General features: G+C 43.6%; 1 protein-coding gene across 1 annotated transcript in view; it reads left to right on the top strand.

The window, feature by feature from the left end:
* Positions 1-22,786, top strand: part of KCNAB1 (potassium voltage-gated channel subfamily A regulatory beta subunit 1) — a 216,812-nt gene that overhangs the window by 115,934 nt on the left and 78,092 nt on the right. The window contains exon 2 of the mRNA XM_045852084.1: positions 213-256. Coding sequence (XP_045708040.1) covers positions 213-256 — 44 coding nt within the window. The remainder of the gene's footprint in view (positions 1-212; positions 257-22,786) is intronic.

Genomic DNA, 22,786 nt, shown 5'->3' on the forward strand with positions numbered 1-22,786 from the left:
TGAGCCCGAGCACAGTCGGAGCTCCCTAAGGCCTGAGTGGAGATGAATATGAACCTCCCCAAGGCCACACAGCCGGTGTCTGGGGCTCAGCCTCCCCCATGGCTCCAGTCAGGCGCAGTCTCATCCAAGTGAGACTAATATGCATGGTTAAATGTATACAGCATCACCTGAGTTCGAAACAGTGACCACATGTTGCTTTATTTTTATTCCAGGAACCTTGGAAAATCAGGACTCAGAGTTTCTTGCTTGGGTCTTGGTAAGTACTTGGCGTATCATGTAGGGTGGGCCGGGAGGTGGGAGATTGGGGAGCATGCCAAGGAGTGACTGGGATGCAGGTCTGAGGCGAAAAGGACTTTGTGACCAGCATTGCCCATTTCTGCTTCGGATCCTTTCCTGCCCAACGCAGCCCCGCCTCTCTCTCACTCAAGGAGACACTGTGTCCTTGATGCCTTCTGGGGGCCCATCAGACAGAAATAAATCACATGGGAAGGCACGCTCTGGACGAAGACTCACGTGGTACTTCCCTTTAGCGCATGTGAGGGACCTCGTGGCCCCCCGTCTGTGCGCTCGCCTGTCCTGCAGCCTCACCCGCACTTTTTTATCCTTGTTTTCTCTTTGCCAAAATTCTTCACTTGTTTTTCTATGTCGTTTTATATTTTAGATTTTTATATACTTTCACAATCTACCTTACATACTTTAGGAACAGGGTGATTTTATATATATATATAAAACTAAATTTGGGAGGAGGGTTTCTTGACTCCTATTGAATGGAAGTATGGAGACCAGGGAAGGGATGACAATGAATGAAAAAAGAAAGTGGCAGCTAATTCCGCCTCCTTTCACTGTATTTCAAAGATATTAAAGTTGTTGAGGCCTAAGTTTCCCTGATTCTTGCTAATGATCTGATTTGGGAGGTAAGGGTGATCTTTGTTCACTGTAAGTCTAAGGGACTTCAGCTTTACTTAATTTAGAGCTCTAGTCTTGTTACTGCTCACTTCTGTTTTAAAGGAGATTCACTATCAGGGATAGTCTAACCTTAGTTTTATAAGAATTAATAATTCTCATAATAATTATTCACTATCCACTTTTGAAAGAAACTATAAATATAGCTGCCTATAAATATACTAATTTAAGAAAATACAAATTAAGGAATATGGTAAAAAATCATTGACCAATTATCTCATAGAGTCAGGAGCTATAGTAGAGAATCATTTAGTCAAAAGGACATAAAAAATTCTGCCCTGGCTAGTGTGGCTCAGTGGAGTGCCAGCCTGTGAGCTGAAAGGTCACTGGTTCGATTCCCAGTCGGGGCACATGCCTGTGTTGCAGGCCAGGTCCCCAGCTGGGGGTGCACAAGAAGTAACCGATCAATGTGTCTCTCACACATCAGTGTTTCTCTCCCTTTCTTTCTACCTCCTTTCCTCTCTCTCTAAAAATAAATAAGTAATTTTTTTAGTACATAAAAAATTCAACCAAAGGCCCGTAAGACTATAAAAAATCTTAGGTATCTATGATGTGCTGCATGTAAATGAGTCTCCAGAAGGCAGACAGCAGTTTGTTAGAAACCCCATGTGCTTGAGCTGTAGGGGTGAACTCTGGAGCAGACGATTCAGGAGCAGAAGTCCCGATTTGAGCTTCAAGCTTCTCTGAGAGTCTGAACACTTGTGATAAGACACTGCATGAAAAATAGGAGGAAACAAGGAAGTTTAAGGGTTGACTGGCTTCATTCAAAACAGGTAACAAAGCTTGACAGCTTGAATAAGCATTCTTTAAGAAATTTTCTGAGCTACCTCTGTAAGCGAGAAGAGACAAAAAAAATTAGAGAAAGGAATAATGCACCCGCCTTAGATAATTTGTCAGGGTCTGCAGACCCCATCTGTCAAACCGAGGGGGGGCTGGGTGTACTGCTGTGGGCTCGGGGTGCCAGCAAACAGCCCGTGTTCAACGGGAGCTTTGGAAACTAAGTATTAAGTGTTCCAAGCAATCCCAGAACTGTAAATGTCCTTTATTTAAATACTTGAAAAGCCATAATTAAAGCTAACAATTCTGACTTTCTTCTCTACCAGAGGACTGGCTGGGAACTTCTTGCCCTGCCAAGCTTTCTTTTGATCAACTAAAACCATGTGTAACTGAGAGCAAGCAGGGGGAGTAACTTGAGGATGAACTGAAAATATACCTGAAGGAACACAGCTCTGCCGATGAGAGAAATAGGGGAAAAAATTAAGTGGCCAAACCCATTTGTGGGTTGCTGTGACTGACCTGGTTTATAAAAACACTGGCAACTACTATTGAGACTCAAAGTCATTTAAACTGATGGAAAAAGTAAATCCATCAAAGAGTGACCGAAAATCATCTCAGTCTAGTGGGAGGTGAGACCCTCTTCTCGGAGAGGAAGAATCATTCATTCTGAGCAAACATTTAGGAAACCAGCCCTTGTGCTGGTTATAGGGGACACCAAGATGAAAGCAGCAAGGACCTTGCTCTCAGACAGCTCCCAGTGCAGCAGGAGTCATGCACGCAGAAACAGACATTGCATGTGACAACGCTGCAGTAGAGAGTCCAGGACGAACCAAGCACAAGGAAAGGCTCTTGGGGAATTTGGGACAGCTTCACAGGGCGGATGCTGCACAGTTGAGACTTGAAGGGAGTCATCAAATGGAGAAGGAGGTGGGAAAAGGGGGTGAAGAATTTGAGATAGAGTGAGCATTTCAAGCAATGGCCCGGAGGGAGACTCCCCCAGAGCAGGAGGTACTTGGGGAAACACTGGTGTGTGTGCAGAATATTGTGAACGCAAGGTGCCTGGGAACCTTAAGAGATGAGCCTAGAAGGAGAGCTAGGCCTGACTGGGAGCTCTCGCTTGCTCCGCTAAGGCCGTCAGCTCTTGTCTTCTAGGTCTCTGGTGTTCCTCCGAGTCCTAAGGTCCCAAGGTCTCAGGGAAAGCTTGGAGGATAAGTGACAGACAGGGCTGTCTCCACACTCCTCCGCCCATCAAAGTGGCTCTTTTTCTAAATGTAGATATAAATTTTTCAATGTAGTAAGTAACAAAGGACTATTTTTTAGAGTGGTTTTCAGTTCATAGCAAAACTGAACAAAAAGTACAGAAAGTTCCCCTTGCCCCACATACACACAGCTTCCCCCACTTTGGATATGGCGCACCAGAGTCGTACCCAGGTTACAATTTCATGTTACCACATTACTATCTCCCGAAGACTATCGGTCACATTAGGTACATGTGTAACTCTTGGTGTTTTACATTCTGTGGGTTTGAATAAATGAACTCGGCATATATCAACCATTGTATCACACCAAGTAGTTTCGCTGCCCAAAAAATCCTCTGTGCTCTTGCCTATTCATCTCTCCCTTCCCCGTAACCCCTGGCAACCACGGATCTTTTTACTGTCGCCATAGTTTTGCATTTTGCAAAATGTCATATAGTTGGAATCATACAATATGTGGCTTCTTCAGGTTGGCTCCTTTCACTGAGTAATATGCAGTTAATTTCCCTCCATATCTTTTCATGATTTAGTAGCTCCTTTTGTTTTAGTTCGTCACATCACATTTTGAAGTGGGGCAGGTGGGGGAGGTGGAATTCTGCCAAACAAAAGTTTAAAACTCTGCTCTAGTGTGTGAAAAACCATTTAAAAACTTGGGTCAGAAGTAGGACATGATCAGACATTTAGAATTGTTTTCTGGCAGTGATACAAAGGCTACATTAGAGGGGGAAAGTGTTGAAAGCAGGGATAGGCAGATAAGTTAGGGGCCAGATGACGAGGCAGTGGTGTTGAACATGGACCGGAAGGAGATGGTTATTTAGGAGGAAGAATAATCGGGACTTGGTGACCTTGGGTGCAGAATGAGAAGTCGCCCTGCACAGAGAAGGATGCCCAGGTTCCTGGACTGAGTGTGGGGGGGATGAGACCAAATCTCAGGAGGAAATGCAGGAGGGAACAGTCAGAGGAGGGAGGATTCAGAGAAGCAGGAGCTGCGTTGGAAAGTGGTGATCAGAGAGCCTGTGAACTCCTGCTTCAGTTACCCAGAGGGAGCTCGGGGCTGGAAAAAAAAGACTCGGGAACTTCTAACCCAGGTGGTGGACCCTGGGTTGTTATTAAGATCGCCAGCACAGAGGACTGAGCTATTTGCCCAGGTTTCAAATGGTGGCCTTGTGGAGTTTGCCAGATTGTATGTTCCCTGACAGCAGCCTCTGTTTTTTTCTGCACCCCTATTGTGCCTTTAGCAGATCACAATATCTGGCGAGTAGTAGGTGCTCAAAAATATTTACTGAATGAGTATCTGCATAGATGGGTCAATTGCTAAGGAATGAAATAAAGCGCACCAGGTGAGAGTGAAGATCTGGCAGAGGGCAGACAGCATGAATCGATGGGGTCCAGCCAACCCAGTTCTTTGGTTTTCTTCAGCAGCATTTCAACTCAGAAACAGAGAAGGCCGAGTGGAAGTGGAGGGTGGGGGAAGAGCTAGAGATCAGCCCAGTGTGAGGACTGTCCCCAGAGCAGGTCAGGGCCCAGGGGTCTACCGCATACACCATGCCATGGAGTGCATGAGTTGGCTCAGAGCCTTCTCAGCAGGGGCTCACTCCTGCCGTTAGCAAGAGGCAACTGCCCACACTGAGTGGCTCCACATGGTCTGACATGAGGAGCAGGAGGCCCATCTCATCCGTGCCATGGGAGGTGACACACCACAGTGGGCAGCTGCCCCTACATGTCCTTGAATGGGGCTGACTTGACCCACCATTCACATCAAGAGTGTGCACTTCCCTCCCAATGAGAGGCTGTTGAGAAAAGGGGCCTGTGACGATTACTTTTGTGTGCCAATTGACTGGGCCATGGCTGCGCCTGGAGAGTTGGTCAAACATTAATGTGGGTGTGTCCTGAGGGTGTTTTGGGTTGAGGGTATCCTCAGTGTTGGCCTTAAAGTTCTCTGGAAATCCTAGGAAGGTACCTGTGGCAGTCACTGTGCTCAATTCCCTTCCATTCAGCACCTGCCACCTGGGCTCATCTCGCCTTATTTCCTTCCCTACCCAAGGGAACCTTCTAGAGCAAACACAGTGAATCAATCATAAGAATAAATGTGTGACTTCCTTCTAATGTGTTGCACAGATGCAGGATATACTCCTGGCTCATCTTCCTCTGCCTTAGAGATGCTCTCGCTGCACTAAATATTTTGGCACTAGGAGAACATGACTTTAAGTATTTAACATGGATGTATTATTTTTGTGACACTCTTCATGACTGTCATTCTTATTACAGAAGCCAATACAAACTAGCCACCTCCCCTATTACCATAACAATGTAACGACAACAACAGTATTTATAAAGTGCCTCCAAGACTCCTAAGAAATAATTTAATAAGTGCAATTCCTTCTGTCAGAGAGTCTACTAATTTTTCTGCACAACACAATCGGAACTATCTTAAGACCAAAATACTCACAGAATGGGAATGGTGTATGAATATCAAACATATAACAAGAGAGGCTTGTTACTTTTCCTTGAAAGTCTACCTTGAGTAAATGCCATGGTGCATACACATTAAAAAGGAAAAGGCATTTGTATTCTTACAAAATTGTTTTAAAATATTGCTTCTTCATTTTTCATATCTTCCTGGATAAAATCCTTCTTAAGAATTGCTGAGAACTTGGCCGTCTCTGAATTACCAGTGACTGCTGCCCACGTGCCTTTGCCCTCCCTCGTGGAGCATGTTAGACGCAGCGGGGTGAGAACACGAAGCCTGGGGCTGCATGGTTGGAGCTGGAGCTCGGGAAAGGACTTGAGAAAGCATAGGCCTACAACACCCTGTGTGCGTGCACGTGCACATACACACACATATGCACATACCCTTCATTGCCCTCAGTGTAGTGGTAAAGGGACAAATAGCCTCTAATGCTAGCCTGGGTTTCAGAAGTGAAACAAATGCCTGCAAAATGTTTCATTCAGTGTCAGGGGAGAGAAGGTCTTCCATAGACCCAGATGTGGGCAATTTGTTGGAACTGATAACAATTCAGAAACAGGGTCTCACAGTTAGGAGAGGGAGAATTGGTTATTGCAGTCACCAGCCCCTTTACAGATGAGAAAAAGAGGCATATACAAGGGAAATGCCCCCGACCAGTGGTAGAGACAGCAAAGCCCCCATCATCCCACCCTGATCCCTCCACCAGCCAGCAGGTTCCTGCCCATCACCTCCAGCCTCCAAGTCCCCATAGCCCCATGTCTCTCCACTTCCTCCGCCTCTTCCTCCAGACGTAAATGGCTGGACCAGGCACAGAAGCCCATTCCAGCTCTCACAGTCATGATGAGCTCAGTGGTCAAATTCAGCCTGACTCCAGGACGGCAGCTGGGTAAAAATGCCTTTACTTTAGAAGTAGTAAATATTAGAGCCTGAGGAACTTCTGGCGTCACTCTCCATTGTTAGGGTAGACGATGACCCATCAAAGTTCTACAGACAGAACAGCAGCCAGAATCTGTCTCACGTCCATGATCAAGTGTGCTTTCACTATAAGAGATTTCAAAGTAGGAGTGCCACTGAGTGCAGACCTTTCGCTTTTGTGTGGGTGCCCTGAATGAAGCTCTGAACTCCTGCCTTTCCCTCCTGTGCATACTGCCCTAGAGACCTCATGAAGTTCTGCCCTAGCTCCTGCACTCACAGAAGCAGCCTAAGGCACACCTTGTGTACATGCAAGTCTATTCATACTGTGTGCCCAGAGTTTGCTCTGAGCACTCTACAGTTATAAAATTCTTTGCCTAAACCCTATGAAGCATAAAAACCCAAATGAAGTTTTTATAATTTCAATCAACAATTCAGCTGAGTTACTCTAATAGTGAGGCTAAACATGAGGGAAGCAGTTGGGGTGAGTCCACCCAGAGAGCTGGGCTGTGCCTCTGGTGTGCTTGGGTTAAGGGAGGACAGGGCTGCGGGGAGCCACCTCTGGGAGGGTGGCATAAATGCCCAAGGGGCAACCTGCTGTGGGTCAACACACCGAGGGAAGATGAGTGGAGATTCATACATGTGCCTTAGAGGCCTTAGCTGCACCAAGTTAGGAGTGAAATCTCAGTTCATTTTAGGTCTACCAAGTGTGGATCAATCAGAAGCCTTCTTGAATAAGCGAACTGAAAACCTAGCTCAAAACAAAGCAAAAACATCAGCTTAGGCAAAACCAGAAATTTCTAGGCTCACATAGAATTTCTGGGATCACATGGACTGTGGACCCATATGGCTTGGCCAGGGATTAGACTAAGAGCTCTGCAAACTGGAAGGTTGGTTCCATTCTCAGGCTGGGTGACCAGATGGCTCTAGCACCTCCAGGCCTCTTATCCCATTGGTTCCGATTGGTTTATATATCTATCCTGAACCAATCATTGAAGGACTTCAGCCAACCAAGACCCTCCTCTGTGGCTGGGGAAGGGCTTAAATCCACCCAACCTTCAGAATGCAGATTCCCAAAGGAAATTTAAAGTGTACTAGCTTAAAGAGCTCTGATATTCCTGGATCCTGAAAGCCCTTCCCCCTATTCTAGCTTATCAGAGCCTTTTCTATGTCATTGGTAGCCAAGGTTGAAAATTTACATTCTCCCAACCTTTTCTAAAGCATGAGACCTGCTCAAAATTTGGGAGGTCAGATCATGTTTACCTCCTGCTATCTCAGTTCATCTACTTGACAAATTTTCCCTCTGCAGGGTAAATATGCAGCTTTGCCTATTTAATATACTCTCTTCTGTACATTTTTGTCATAATCCTGAAGGATCCATAAGACCTGAGTCTCATTTACAACTAAAAGCTTCGTCATAACACCTGGATGATGAAAATAAGCAAAGGAGGACCTCCACGAGAACAAAGCAGAAAATACCCTCAATGCACATTTTATATTTGATAACTAATTAAATTGAGAGGAGGAAGAGGCTACCCAACATGTAATTATAGAGAGCTGGCAATGCTGTGATGCATAGGAGCTAAACTGGAGCTGACGGTCTAACCAGGGGGAACTCTTCAGGCTGAAGAGAAGGGAGTGGGAAGACAGACAGTCCTGGCTTGGCTCTGCTGACAGTGACTCAAAACAAACTTTCTACAGGACTTTGTCCTGCTTCTTCTTAGTCTCTACCTCCCCTCCTATACATTTGGTACCTCCACCTCCCACTCCATGCTACCCTTTCCTGCTGCCTTTACTGAGCAGAAACTGCAGCCCAACTCAGCCCAGATGCTTTTGGCAATGATACCCATAAGTACTGGCTGAGGAGAGGAGGCCAGACTGGTCCTGAGACATGTTTCTGGAAGTGACCCTTCTTCTGACTTTGTTACCTGTTATACCATTCCCAGAGTCAAGGCTGAGGAGCAGAACAGTACCTTGATCGCTGTCAGTGCTTTCTTGGGTGGGCTGGTTAGCTACCCTGGCCCTGCCAGTGAATTTGCTGCCTTAGAGGGCAGAAACTGCAACTGCTTCTGTCTGTCTCTCCTGTAAAGCATGGAATCCAGCACTCTTCTCATTGATGCACCAGGTCATTGATTGCTCAAAGGTATGCCAGATGCTATGCTGGGGAAGTGGGAGAAAAGATGCTCTAATGCAGAGAGCCTGCCCTCACACAGCCTGCATGGGAGTGGGGGTGGGTAGGGGAGAGCTGACCTAATTGCCAGGCTGGTAACCCCGGAGGACACCTTGCATTTATAACTCTTAGACTGTCATTTCTTGCTGGATGCTCAGTTCAGAACATATGCCTAGATTGGAGAAGGTGCTCAATATATACTCATTTATGAAATGGATGAGTGACTGAATGAGTGAATGAATGAATGAATGAATGAATCACAATGTGAACAGTGCTCTGGGAGAAATGTGAGATGCTATAGTAACACATACAAGTGCTGCCTCAGTTAGAGTTGGGGGTGTCATGGAAGGCTTCCTGAAGGAAGAGATATCTGAGCTGATTACTAGTAAGGTAGGAAGGAGATAGTTCAAAGAGTAAATGAACTAAAAACCAGTTTAACAATAATGTGATGGAGTTAGAGAGACAGAGAGATAGACATAAAAGACACAGAAATAACAGATCAGAAAGTGACTAGCTTTTCTGGGGGGCAGGGAGAAGCTTCAGAAGGAAGCAGGATTTTGAAGGATGCATAGGAATCTGTCAGGTTGATAAGAGAAAAAAAGCCATGGGCAATTAATTCTTTTTGTTGAATTTCCTACTTATTCTTCCCTCAGATCCAGACTTGATGGTTGCTTTCCTGACCACCTGAATCCAGCTAGGGGGTTTCTGGTAGTCCCATAACAACCCTTCTTACTAGTGTATAGCCCCGTTGGTCCCTGCACTGTGATTGCTTGAATGTTTTTCTTTCTTCCCCCACTAAACTGGGAGCTCCATTATTATCATCTGCCATTTTGACCCCACCATCTGGCATGATTCTGGAAGAATGATGGGGACTCAATAAATATTTTCTAAATGAATTGATACATAAATTTCAGGAAGGAAACCTTGGAAGTCTAAATTCACATGGTCTGGAGAGGGAACTGTATGGGAAATAAAACAATGAGAGAAGGCTTTAGAAAGATTACGAACCTTGAAGATCATGCCACAAAGCTTGCAATTAATTGGTTTTGTGACTGGGAGTCTGAAATAGTTAACTCCAGGAGTCACTTGACCAGATGGGTTTAAGGAAGCTCATTCTGGCCGCAGTGTTCACCAGTGCAGACGGCAAACTGGAGAGGGCTGAGGACAGAGGCAAAGAGAAGGGCAGTATATGACTCAAATATTCCCACTTTTACAGCAGATTTCAAGTAACAATTAATCAGTTGCTCACTAATTGTGAGCTCAGTTCATTATATGGTGGACATGTAGAGAAAGTCTATGCAGAATATACAATGTCTAGCACAAATAATGCCCCCTTTTTATTACAAAATGCTAAGCATGTAATTTGGTAATATAACAATATCACACTCAAGCACACTATATGACACGTTAGGTGGAGTGTTCAAATTAAAACTATAAATTATTACACCCACATTATTACCCTACCAACCACACTCCAGCAGGCATTACTTCTGCCGGACCCTGTGTATGGAAGCTGGGAGATAAATGAGGCTTGACCAAATTAAAGATAGGCAAAGAAGATACAAAAGGAAATGTTCTAAAAGCATGAAATAAAAGTTCAGAAGAAAAGATCCAATAAAGATGTCATTGTAGTAAATTGTAAAGTTTTAGAATTGAGTAAAAATAAAAGTGTTAGTTCCTACCTATGTTCTTTAAGGAAAAGGACAAAGATAAATGGAAAATAAGGACATGGGCAAATACAAATCAAACAAGTATGGGAAAATAAAAGGAACTGAATCAGAAGTGTAAAATTAATATTAAATAACCAAAGTAGAACCAGACAGAAAAGCTACAATAATGGAAGATGATGACCAATGGAGTAAGGTCCCGGGAAGAAGCAGGAAATAGTACCTAGATAAGCAATGGAGAAATAAATCTTGAGAAGAAGGGTCCCCTCTTCCATGGTGACAAGAGAAGGGGGAAAATGATGTTCTCTTAGTTATGTTTCCTTAACTCTGGCGCCAGTGCACACCCAGCAGACGCTTAGGAAGGTGGAGCGTCTGCACACCAGGGGGAGTTCTCAGACAGGTGGACACCCACAGGGAGCGGGGCAGGACATCATTCTCATCTGCTCTGGGGAGGTCGGTTGATTTGGTAGCAGAAAATGGAGGGGGTTACAGTTTGTTTGCTTTTATGTTCTTTGCTGAATTGCTCTGTGAAGGTGTGATTGTCTGCCAGTGATGAAGGAAGAGGAGGTGGGATCTGAGGATGAGAAAACTAGGGCAGGTTTGAAATCCAGATAGGGAGAGAAATGATTAGAAAACAGAAGGCTAGTGGTCTCTATGCATAATTAGAATAAACCGAGAATGTACAGCACATGAGTCTCAGCAGTCTGTGACTTTCTCCAGCACAGCTCAGCATCTTGGTTATAGGTGATGAACACAGTCAAATTCATCCAGATATGAATTTTTGCCAGGCAGGTGCAGTGAAGGAAGAGTGAAGCAATGGAGCTGAGAAGAGGGCAAGAGAATCTTCTAAATAATGAACCATGTTATTCAGCCATCCTAACCTTTCTGGTTAAGAAAGGAATTGAAAACAGAGACTAGGTGGACGGGAAGAAAGTAAAGAGTTGGAGGCCAGAGTGTGTGAGGAAGGTAACTGCACAAGATCCGCCAGAGTGAGAGATTAGAGCACCCGAGAGCTGATGACCAGACCTCTAACACGTGAGTTTGGAATCTGACTGAGGCACGCCTCCACCCAAGCTGTTCTGTGTGCATTTTTCATGGCACCTTTCTGGTCTTCTAGTTCCACCTGATCAGCATTTTTTACTGTTCCATCTAATAGTCCTCACCTGTCTTACAAACATTTTTTTTCATTTTTTAAAAATTGAGTGTTATACTTGGGAGTTTGCAATATCCAGGGTGAGCTAAATGTATATAATTTCCTTACCAGTGTACCTTTAAGGAGGGTTGGCATTTTATTGAGGTGGCTGCTGTGTTACTCCTCCAGTTGACCCACCAGTTATGTGAGGAAGACAGCAGATCCTCAATTACGTCTGCTAAGGGAGGAAACAGTGACACAGAAAATTAAAAATGCATTTATGTTTGTGTTTAGAATGAATTTTGCATTTTTATTTTTAGGAGCCATAGACATGAAAATCTGGTAGTGGAAAACAAGAGTTGCCCCGAGTTAATAAAACATGTTGGGAGAATATAATGACTTAGTAGGCCGTCTCTGACTAGGCTGCAGTCAAGCTTTTAACTCTCCAAGTTGAATTAATCATTCTACATGGCTCCAGTGGGAGAAATCTGACCCTGAACCCATAATACTGATGTGTCTCACTTGTACCCTATTCTATCAGGATTGGTGGTCCTTATAATCTTGTCCTAGAAAACAAGAGTGCTAATGCTCTTTTTTATTCTGCTATTTTTTATGTCCACTGGACTATTTTTGCTAGTCCATTTACTGCCACTGGGATTTTTGCAGAAGTTTAATAGTACTAATAAAATGAAGGGCAAAGAGAAAATCTTAAAAGAATAGTCTGTAACCCTTTGTTTAGCCAGGGCTAAAGACCCCACAAGGCATTACAATCTCCAGTTTGAGGTCAAAGCCATGTTCATTCTTTGCTGACTTGTTTTTCAATGTCTGACCTTGTACTCTGAGCTTCCCCTCATTTTGGGAGCTTGTAGGGGATTTGAGTCCATTTCAACAATGTTTTTAATCACTGCCTAGACCAGTTTTCAACTCTGGCTGCCATTACCATCACATGGAGAGCTTTCCAAAAATACCTGTGCCTGGGCCCTACCTCAGACTAACCGCACCAGAATCTTGGGTAGGAGAGGGCCTCAGCTCCCAGGCTTGAGGATCGCTGGACCAGACAAGGAGCACCAAACTCATCTTCCTGGATCCCCAGTTGAGTTACTTGCTCACCAGAGGGCTGAGTCTACCATGAAAGCTTTGAGCACCTGAGAGATTTTGCTTCCCAGGCAGCATGCAGGAGACACCGCCAGTGACCGGGGGGACACCACCGTTGGTGCCTAGTGCAAGAAGCAAGTGCCACGTGGGGTCTTTATTTTTCCTTTAGCTTGGTCTCCAATTAAAATTAAGAATCTTGTGGCATTTTAAAATGTTTTAGTCTATTCATTAATCTACACATATCCCTTCAGAACAGTCCATAATAAATAATAAATATTTCTGTGCTTCATTAAGATGGTGAATTGGTTAGAATCTATGTATTCTAATGTTGACTTAGGCTTTCACTGTGGTCTCTGGCAAAGTCATTTGTCTTCCTGTGAAATTGTCTGCCGCCTAAAATATCATCTCCTTGGAAGATCAGAAAGAAAATAACATGTAATGAGCACCTGTTGTATGTTTAGTTCTGTACTAGACACTGGGCATATGCCCGCAATTTTCAGCCAGCGTGTCACAAGAGGCACAGTGCTGTGCCATAAGAATTTTTAAAACATGCAATACGTGACTATGTAGTCAGGGCCACTGACCTGTTTTCCTTTAAGTTGTCAAATAAAGAAATGACAATAGCCAACACAACGATAGCCATCTGGTGTGAATGAATCAAAATTATACCTGTTTTTGTCAGATTGGCAAGGAGTATAATATATTTTTTGGTGTGCCACAGAATTGTAGTAATTGGTTTATGTGCACTATGAGATGAGAAAGGTTGAAAACCACTGACCCATACTGATAAAATCATTCAGAGCATGGCTGTGGAGTCAGACTGCCTGGGCTCACATCACACCCGCCCAGCCACTCCCCAGCAAAAAAACTCCAATCACAGAGTGCCCAGGAGTTTCAAGTGAGATAATGACTATAACGTGTGTAACACGGTGCCTGGCATCATTTAAATTCTCAGAAAACTGTTGGCTGGCATTGTCATCATCCCATTAGCTCTCACAACAATACTGGAATGGGTATCATGATCCACTTTTATTTTTTAAACAAAAATGCTGGTTATTTATTTTATTCCCTAGTTTGTTTGTTTTTTAATGTATTGGGGTGACAGTTGGTTTGCAAAACCATACAAGTTTCAAGTGTACAACTCAATAGAACATCATAAGCATGCTGCATTGTGCACCCGTTGCCCCAAGCAAAGTGTCTTCCCCCTCTTTGTCCTCCTCACCTCCCACCCCCTTTCCCTCTGACTAGAGATAAGCAAAGTCTCAAAGATGAATCTATTTATCCAAGGACATACTCAATTCAGGTATGTCTGAAAGAAAATAAAAATGCCTACCCTTCAGGGTTGTTGAAAATTAAGAGAAGTAATTTCAGAGTGCATTGCCTAGGACCTGAGAGACAGCTGACGGGCAAACCAGAGGTCTGGTCTGGGTGTTGGAGGGACAGGGATGAACAAGACAGTTGGATTCCCCGTCCTTGTGGAGAGTAGGCTGACATCTCCACCCAACTTCGGGAGCCATGAGGTGTGGTATGCACCAGATCTTTTGGTGACACGTCCTTTCCTGGTTAACAGAAAGTTCTAATCCTTAGTAGTGAGTGGTCCCTAAGGTTCTTGACTAATCACACAATGGTCAAAGATAGAATGTCACCAGGCGAGTATCTCTACTCCCCCAGGAGTAGAAGTTCCTTCTAGGAAGACTCTCCTTTGTTTCCTGAAACCAGAGCCCCTGGTGCTAGCAGAAGAAGTATCCAGGTGCTATTACTACTGTAAGATGGAAAATACAAGTATTATTCTGCTGTAATGACTCCATACATCCATGCCAACCTCCCAGCCATCCTCTGGAACGTTCTGCCACAGTGTACACTGGGGCAGTAGCTGGTAGATACCCAGACCACTAATTCGTATAAAGTCCACAGATGTATTCATTCAGATTAACTCCTTTTCAAGCAATAAATTAATGAAAGGAAACACAGGTTATAAAAGAATTTATTGAACATTACTTCTATGTTAATCAGTCCCTCTCTGCTGTTCTTAAAATTCATTCATTCATAAAGCACTTAATAAACCCCTCCTGTGTGCCAGGTTTCACATAGTCTGTGGGGATACAGAGATTATCCCAAGATTTTAGTGGTTTCGAAAATGTCTTAGGATGGCCTATCTTCTGTGTTTGAGAGCAATGCAAATTACTGTTGACACAGAGATATAACTTTTATATTCTTTAATGTCTCTGGTTACCTAAATTTTTTGAATAACTTTCCATACAGTATGTTCAGAAATTTCATTCCAACCCCGTAAACTCAGGCCTGTGTGGTTATGTTGCCATCTGCCTGATGCCCAAGCCTGGCTGGGGACGGTGGTGCCAGATCAGGCTGCCAGGAGCTGTGCTGGGCTTCTCCCATGCCACAGTTAATTTTTCAGTACAGTGTCAAATAGCATTTCAAAGGAGAATGAGTCTGGGAAGAGTTTTAATTAAATGGGATCTCCTAAGATTAATGATATACCAACATGGTTTTATGACTTAGTATTGCTCCATTTTCTTCTTTAACGTGAGAAATTTCTGCACATAATTACTGAAAAGGGAAGGTCTCTGTCTCTTAGATAGAAATCGAGAGTCAGTTCGTAAGAACAGTCCATGCACTGTTCTATGGGAGATGCAAAAATGCCCCATCTGCGTGATACAGTGATGAATTTTCCATTAGGAAAGGATGTTGTAGTTTTGTTTTTGTTTTTTTAAAGCTAAACTCATTAACAGTTGGTACCCATCAGGCACAGATAAAATAAGTCAGTCTCTATATGTAAATGTATGAATCTACAGGGAAATATGAGAACTGAGTTAATTCGGGAATTTTTTAAATCTTTAGGTTTTTGCTAAATTATCCCTTATACACTTCTCCAGTTTTAATTTCTCTACATTTCAAAATTTTTCTTGGGTCAAAAAGTATATGAATCATTGTGTACCCTTATTTTGAGTTACTAGTGATATTGAATATCATCAACATCACAAAGTCCATAGCCCAAGAAGGAGAACTGGAAAGGACTGTTATAAAATATTTTTCATTCTTTTTTACAGTGTAATATCTTGTTTTCACTAAGAGTTTCTTTGCCTCAGCATGGAATAAAAATTTCTTTCTTTACATATCCTGATAGTCCTGTGAGCACACACTGTTTTTTACATACAGATATACCAGTTATTCCAAATTATTACTCTTTGGGAAAAATAACTCACTGAATCACCAAAAAATATATCCCCACACAAAAATAAGAATTTGACCTGAACTTTCTAGAGATGAAAGTGTAAAGACTATGCTGACTTTCAAACTTCTTGACATCTGTGTTTTTCCTGAGAGTTCTTATTCACAGTAACTTACTATGGAAACATAAATCCAAAAAAGAAATAAGAACATATTTTTTAGTATATACTATGTTTTAGGACCTGTGCTAGTTCACAGAAAAATAAAACTTTCAATCTTAAGAACAGATCCCATTTTAGAAGAAGATATTGAAAATATTTGAATTTGTTAAAAAAACCAAACAAACAGAAATTGCCACTTGGGCCTAGCGTCCCATAGTAGGTGTCTGATTTTATTCTAACACTGTGTTATTTCACCTATGTGTACCTTCCTTACGTGTGTTTTTCCAAAGAACAAAATGAATCAGGCACATTAACGAAGCATGCTAGTTGTAAGTGCTCCAGAAACTTCATTGTAAGAAATAATTTTCACATGTAAATATCAATACAAGAAAATTGGAGGAATTTTGACCAACAAACTTAGGAAAATATACTAGCAAAACAAAAACACTGCCTCTTTTTCACGTTCAGGAAGTAGGAAGAGCTATAATTTGTTGAAACCCTTGTTTATGAATGGATTTCCCTGTGAAGTAATAAGGACTTTTTTAAAATTTTGCTTTTATTATAAAAGTAATAATATTTATTTCAAAAAATTTAAACACACAGAGAAGAAATATTCATCTAAGAATTTTTGGGCTCCATTTTATTTTAAATTTTCATAAAAGGTTCAAGGTGTTAAATCAATGCAGGAGTCATACCTACATAAGGAACTTTAAGGAGCTTAAGCCTTGCATTTAAATTACTAAGCATTATTAATTCAAATACCTACACTCTGGGGAGTGGAGAAAAGTTTGTTTCCTGGGGGAAGACTTAGGGCACTGAAATTTCATTCCTGTCCTACGCTCACAACGGCCTCTGCAGAGAAATACCCAGCCTTGCATTTCTGCCTTACACACAAAATTGCCTCTTCTAAACCCCTCCCCATGCTTCACCCTATTTCCTCGTCTCTAAACTTTACTGATCAGATTAAAGAGAAAGAGAACAAAATGATTCCGGGAAGATTTGCCCCGAAACAAAACTTAAAACAAAATGGAGCTGGCGGCATCCCTTGGCACTTAAGCACATAAAACCTTCAATCAAAGAGGGAAGGAAAATATCAAATATTTGTACATTCTCTACAAGGATCATGAAGAACCTAATATCAACCCCAGCCAGTTAACCCTCAAACCTCACTTACACACGACATTAGAAGAAGGCCCCGGGTCCACCTCCCCTCTGATTTTCATGGGAGACCCAGCCAGCCAGCCAGCCAGGTCCACCTCAGCCTTGCCTAATCTAAAACCGAGCTCTCCTCTGCCACTACTGCTTGAACACTGGTCCACCCTGCCCCAGATTCCTTCAATGACAGGCACATCCTATTATCTCCCAGCTCTTAGCCTTGGCTCCAGGTTTCTTAAGGATTCGAGAGCTTCACGCTCAGGATGGCTCTGTGCAGGAGGTCTCTGGGCAAGACAAGCTACAACCTGTTCTTGGGTCAATCTGGGAGGCTCTGGGAACAGGAAGGTGGTCTAGAGGACTGGGGGGAAGTAGGTCTCCACAGACAGGGCAGTTTGGGGACAGGGATGGATATGAAGCTTATCAGAAGAAAAGTTCAGTGGGAGAGGCATTTGGCAGAGGGAAGAACACAGGAAGATTCAGGAGAGCAGGATACTGTTACAAGCACTTAGAGCAAACACTAGGCAGCAGCATTTGGCCCAAGGGGGTGGGGAAGGGCGGTAGGCATCATATTGCTAGAAAGCAGCGTGGGGCTGGCAGAGACCATGGCCTTGGAGACCCCACTTCTAACCAGCTGTGAAAAGTCACTTCCCTACCACTCGCTTCCTCATCTGTAAAATGAGTAGAATTCTTCAGGCTGTGCAAAATTGCCTGTAAATGGGAACACTGCTTGCACCTCACCTGCCCGAGAGCCCGCCTTGATTCCACACAGCCTTTACCACTTCCTTGCCTAGTCCCATTGAGATCTCAAACGTTTTTATGAAGCGCAGTTGCAAAAGCACCACTCCCCCCCCACCCCGAAGGACTTGAGTCGTATTATTGGTTCTTGCAAGAAAAGGTAATCAAAGTTAAAAAAAAACAACAACAAAACTAAGTTGTTATCACATCTGTTAACTCAGGCCAGATGCTCATTAGCAATACACTAGAAGCCAAAAATGAAAGGCCAGGCTACAGCTTGAATTCTAAAATAAGGGCCAGGCTCTGCAGAAAGCACCAACAGATGCAAACCAGGCCAAGGAAGAGCGCTTTGTCTGTGCCGTTTGTAAAAGATAGAGCCTTGAGCTGTGTCCCAGGTGCCCAGATACAGGTCCACCTCCAGCTTATCTGTTGTGGCCACACTGGGTTGCTCAGAACAGTGTTTTATCTCCCAGCCACCTAGGATGCTTGTTAAATAAAGAATCCTGCATTCTACCTCAGATGTGCCGAACCAGGATCTCAGAGCGGGGCTCCGAGAAGATTGTTCATACACCCTGAGGAGTAGAAACCATTGATCTGAAAATGGAGATTAATGCTCACATGTGGCAGACGCTGTTAAACACCAACAAAATTTCAATGAATCCTCCTAACAACCCTATAAACTAGATACTATTATTACCCTTCCTCCCTGTGCTAGTGAGGGATGGACTTAGAATTCCAGCCCAGGGCCACCTGATTTCCCTTACCTGCTCAGCCACTCACTCTACTGCCTCTGCAGCAGGGCCATCGATCTGTTTCGTGTTCTTCAGTTAGCAGAGTGCCAAGGGCAAGTTGCCAATTCTTCACCTCTGTTACCTTTCTGTGCATCCCAGCCCCCTCATCTGAGGCTTCCCCTAGGGCCAGACTTCTTGCAACTTGCTTTCTGTGTTTGATTCGGATCCTGCATCAAAGCAAACATTCAGGTACCTGTGTGACTTAGGTATCTTACTGAAGGAACAGCGCTGGCTCCACACCACCCTGCCATTAAGACTGGAAAGTTGGTTGTGGGTAGGAAAGACCCTGAAATAAGTTTGCTTAGATTTAAATCCGAGCTCCACTGCTTACCAGATACTTGAACTTTGGGCAAGTCACTAACCTCTGAAAAATGGGGACCGTAGGAAAAGAACGAGAAACGCCAGTCAGGACATAAAGAGAAGGGTGAGATACTGAAACATGAGCATGGGAAGAATCTGGAGCTGTGGTGCTCAACCCTGGCTGCAGTTAGAATTTTCTGAGGGTATTTTTAAAATTCTGACGCCAGATTCCTGTTCCCAGAGATCCTGGTTGAACTGGTCTGGTGAGGAGCCAGGTCAGCAGAACTATTGAAAGCTCCCCAGGATATTCACATGCGCAGCCAGGGTTGAAAAGCACTCATCCCAGATGGTGAGCGAGGGAAACCGCCAACAGGCCGCATGCACGTGCTCTCTCTCGGGTCAGAGACGCTTTGTTACCAGAGCGAAATGCTCGTGGTTTACAATGTTTACTTACTGATTCCACAAATGATTATTAAGCACCTGCTGTGTGCACGCTCCACTTCAGCGGCTAGAATCAAAAAGTCAGACTGAGTTTGATCCCTGCCCTCAGGACAGTTGCAGTCTGATGGGGAAGTCATTTGCACAAATAAATGTGGCAGTGACGCTGCAGTGTGGTCAGTGTGGTAACGGTGGCTTGTTCGAAGTACCAGCAGAAGAGAAAATGAAACTACCCCTCCCTTCAAAGTCCAACCACAGAATCATGAAATTACAGAGATAAAGGAAGCTTACGGTCCCTAATTTTTTTTTAAAGACTTTTTTAGTTTTAGAGAGAGGGGAAGAGAGGGAGAAAAACACTGATATAAGGGAGAAGCATCAATCTTCTGCCTCTCGTACACGCTCTGACCAAGAACTGAACCCATAACCCAGGCAGGCGCCCTGACCGGGGATCGAAGCAGTGACCTTTCACTTCATGGGATGATGCCCAACCAATGAGCCACACCCATCAGGGCTTAAGGTCCCTAATTTTTGGCATACGGAAACTAGAAATTAAGGAAACTAGAAATCACAACTTTCTCGGGGTCACAGGGTTCATGGAACAGAGATCTAAAATCCTCACTTTGACTCACCAGGGGAAGTGTTAAGACAGCAGCACTAGACTGTGAGGCTGAGGTTCCAGGTCCCGAAGAATGACTAGGATAAGAACGTAAGTACACGGGAAGGGTTACATTCTCAGAAGACTCAGCCCAAAGCCCAGAGGAGTGAGTACGCAGAGGGCGATGCCCTGACCCTGATCTCCGGGGGTGGCCAACAGTTTGGTGCCCCTCCTCCAAATCAGTGCTGGTCCTGGGCTCACACCCTGTTTCTTGCTCTCCACAGGATTTGGTGGGCTGCTCCCACCTCAGGCTTCACCTCTCTCTAGGAATAGCTGCATTCAAATGAGATGGTAAACACGTTAATTTTGCCCAGTGTATTGTCTAAGTCCAGTGAGATCTGGGATTTGAATGTCCAACCTTAAACTTTTCAGGGATATAACAGACTTTAGCAAATAACTCTAAGCTAAACACCTCCAGATTAAATAACTAGCTGACCATCACGTGGTCCACCTCGACTACATTAACCTGGAATCGACATGCGCTCTACTTACAAAACTTAAAATAATTAAATCCACAGTGAAATATGTTGAATTGGTTCTCTCTTCTCCCCCTTGCTCTGACCTTGATGCTTGCTCTGGAAGTCTCACCTGTCACACTCTACATTTTTTAATCAAAAATTCAAGCACGTCTCACGATCCTCACTCCCACCACCCTGGACCAAACCGCTGTCATGTCTCACCTGGCTTATCACAACAGCCCCCTAACTGCCACTCACAGCACACAGTCCTATTCGAGGGGTGTCAGAAGGTATCACTTTCTATTCCAAACTCTTCACTGGTCTCTGCAAGTTCCTTTCATTAATTAACTTGACCCCACATGACCCGTTCCTCATGACTCCTTGGACCTCCTCACCTTCTCTCCACAATGGCCTTCTCACTGATCTTGAACATTCTAAGCAAGCACACCCCACTCCCCCGACATGTTCCCCACACACACACCCTGGAACGCTCTTCTGCAAGATGGCTGCACGGCACCCTCCTTCACTTTCTTTGGGTCTTCTCAAAAGCTCCTTTCTTTGTGACCTTATCTGGCCACCCTATCAAAAATCTCAGCACCTACCCCCTAACCTTTCTTATACCCTACTCTTACAAAAAATGACTCTCTTTAACACTCATCAATAAACATGGTGCATTTTATATTTTATTTATGTTTATATTATATTTATTTATAAAGTTAATATTTCTAAAATAAAGACTATGTGTCTAACTTATTTTTGTCTCTCCCTATAATTCTGCCCCATGGAAGGAGAAGTAATCACCAGGTTTTCTCCCTGTTGTATCATAGTAATTTAACTACAATGCCTGGCACAGGGGAGACTCAAATACTTGTTGAATGGAAGGTTAGTTGCAGTATAATAAATATTACCATTGCATTTTTATATGTCCGTCTTGATAGTTATAAAAAAAATCACCCAAACTATAGCAGGTCAAAGTGCAATAGAGAACAAGACATCACTAAGTCTATCATTTTAAATGGATTCCAACCCAGATTGAGAGACATTCTACAAAGTATTCGATCAGCACTTTTCAAAAGTGTCAAGGTTGCAAAAGACCAGGTAAGACCAAGGAACTATCACAGATCAGAGGAGGCTGAGGAGACACGCACACTAAATGTGGCCTGGGTCCCCCATAGAATCCTGGAACAGAAAGGAGGACAGTGAAATTCAACAAAGATCTGTAGTTTAGTTACTAATAGCATAAAATCTAGTTTCCTGGTTTGATACTTGCACTGTGGTAATGTAAGATGTTAAGGGGCCAGGGAGGTAGCATCTGTGAACAAACATTATTACATCTAAATGTCTAAATAGCAAGGAGGTCATTTAAATGAGCATGTTTCTTGAATGAATGACAACAAGTAAACCACCAACAAAGTAACTAAGTAACCAAGATAGGAGTGTGTGTGTGTGTGTGTGTGTGTGTGTGTGTGTGTAAAGGCAGTTTTCTTTTTCTGTTTCCATTTTGCCAATCATTTTTCTATGCGATGGTAGGTGTATGCCAAGGCACCCAGAGTTTTCAAAGCATATATTCCTTGGTGCATGAAGGAGTCTCATCAGAAGATAAAATAACAATTCAAAGTTCTCTTGATACTCCCTCTGCTCTTAAAGGGTTAGATATAACAAACGTCAGTTTAGTGAAATTACCTTCTAAATCGCATCCCACTAATTTGAGATTTCACAGTGAAATAATCATATGCCATTCCTAAGTCCCAGGAAGGCGTGTTCTCATTAGAGGCAGAAAAATGATTAAGAAAGCAGTCACAGAGTGTTTCCAACAATCATTTTAACTAATAAACCACCTTAGATCTTGTGGAGGTAGGCAGTAAAGGAAAACATCATACGGGCAGAGGTCCCCTGTCTGGAAGGTTCTATCGCTCTCCATCAGGAGGGAATATGTCGTATTTGTGAGTGGCCACTCTTTCTTGGGGTGTGGCTGGGTGGACCCTGCCTACCATGTGCCACACACAGCCCCCCACCCTGTGGGATGGGGGAAGGCAGGGAGAAGATCCCCGGCCCTGCTCCAGGGGGCAGAGCTGAGAGGGTACCCAGGGACCCAGAGAAACATGTTAATCACCTCGGGACTAGGACTGTTGATGAGCATTATATTGAAATAAAAATATATTGGTTCGCTCAGAAATTTGTACAGTATTTTGTAGATTAATGACAGAACAAAAGGCCATTTAATTTAACCAATTATTGACTGTCTACCAAGGACTCGCTTCTGTTGTAGGGCTGTGGAGATAAGAAGATGAATGGAATCAAACCAACCCTCAGACAGTTTACCCCTAGTAAAAAATACAAAGTTGGGAAGGAAACAAGTGACTATAAAACAGATGAGTAGGAAATGTCCAAAGGGCCAGGTGGGTCGCCAGCCTCGCAAAGTGAGCTGAGCATGAGGGGAACACAGTCCCAGAAATGTTGTCATG

The sequence above is a fragment of the Phyllostomus hastatus genome, unplaced genomic scaffold, assembly GCF_019186645.2.
Source record: "Phyllostomus hastatus isolate PE091 unplaced genomic scaffold, TTU_PhHast_1.1 phas_contig_86, whole genome shotgun sequence".
In the NCBI taxonomy this organism is placed as follows: Eukaryota; Metazoa; Chordata; class Mammalia; order Chiroptera; family Phyllostomidae; genus Phyllostomus; species Phyllostomus hastatus.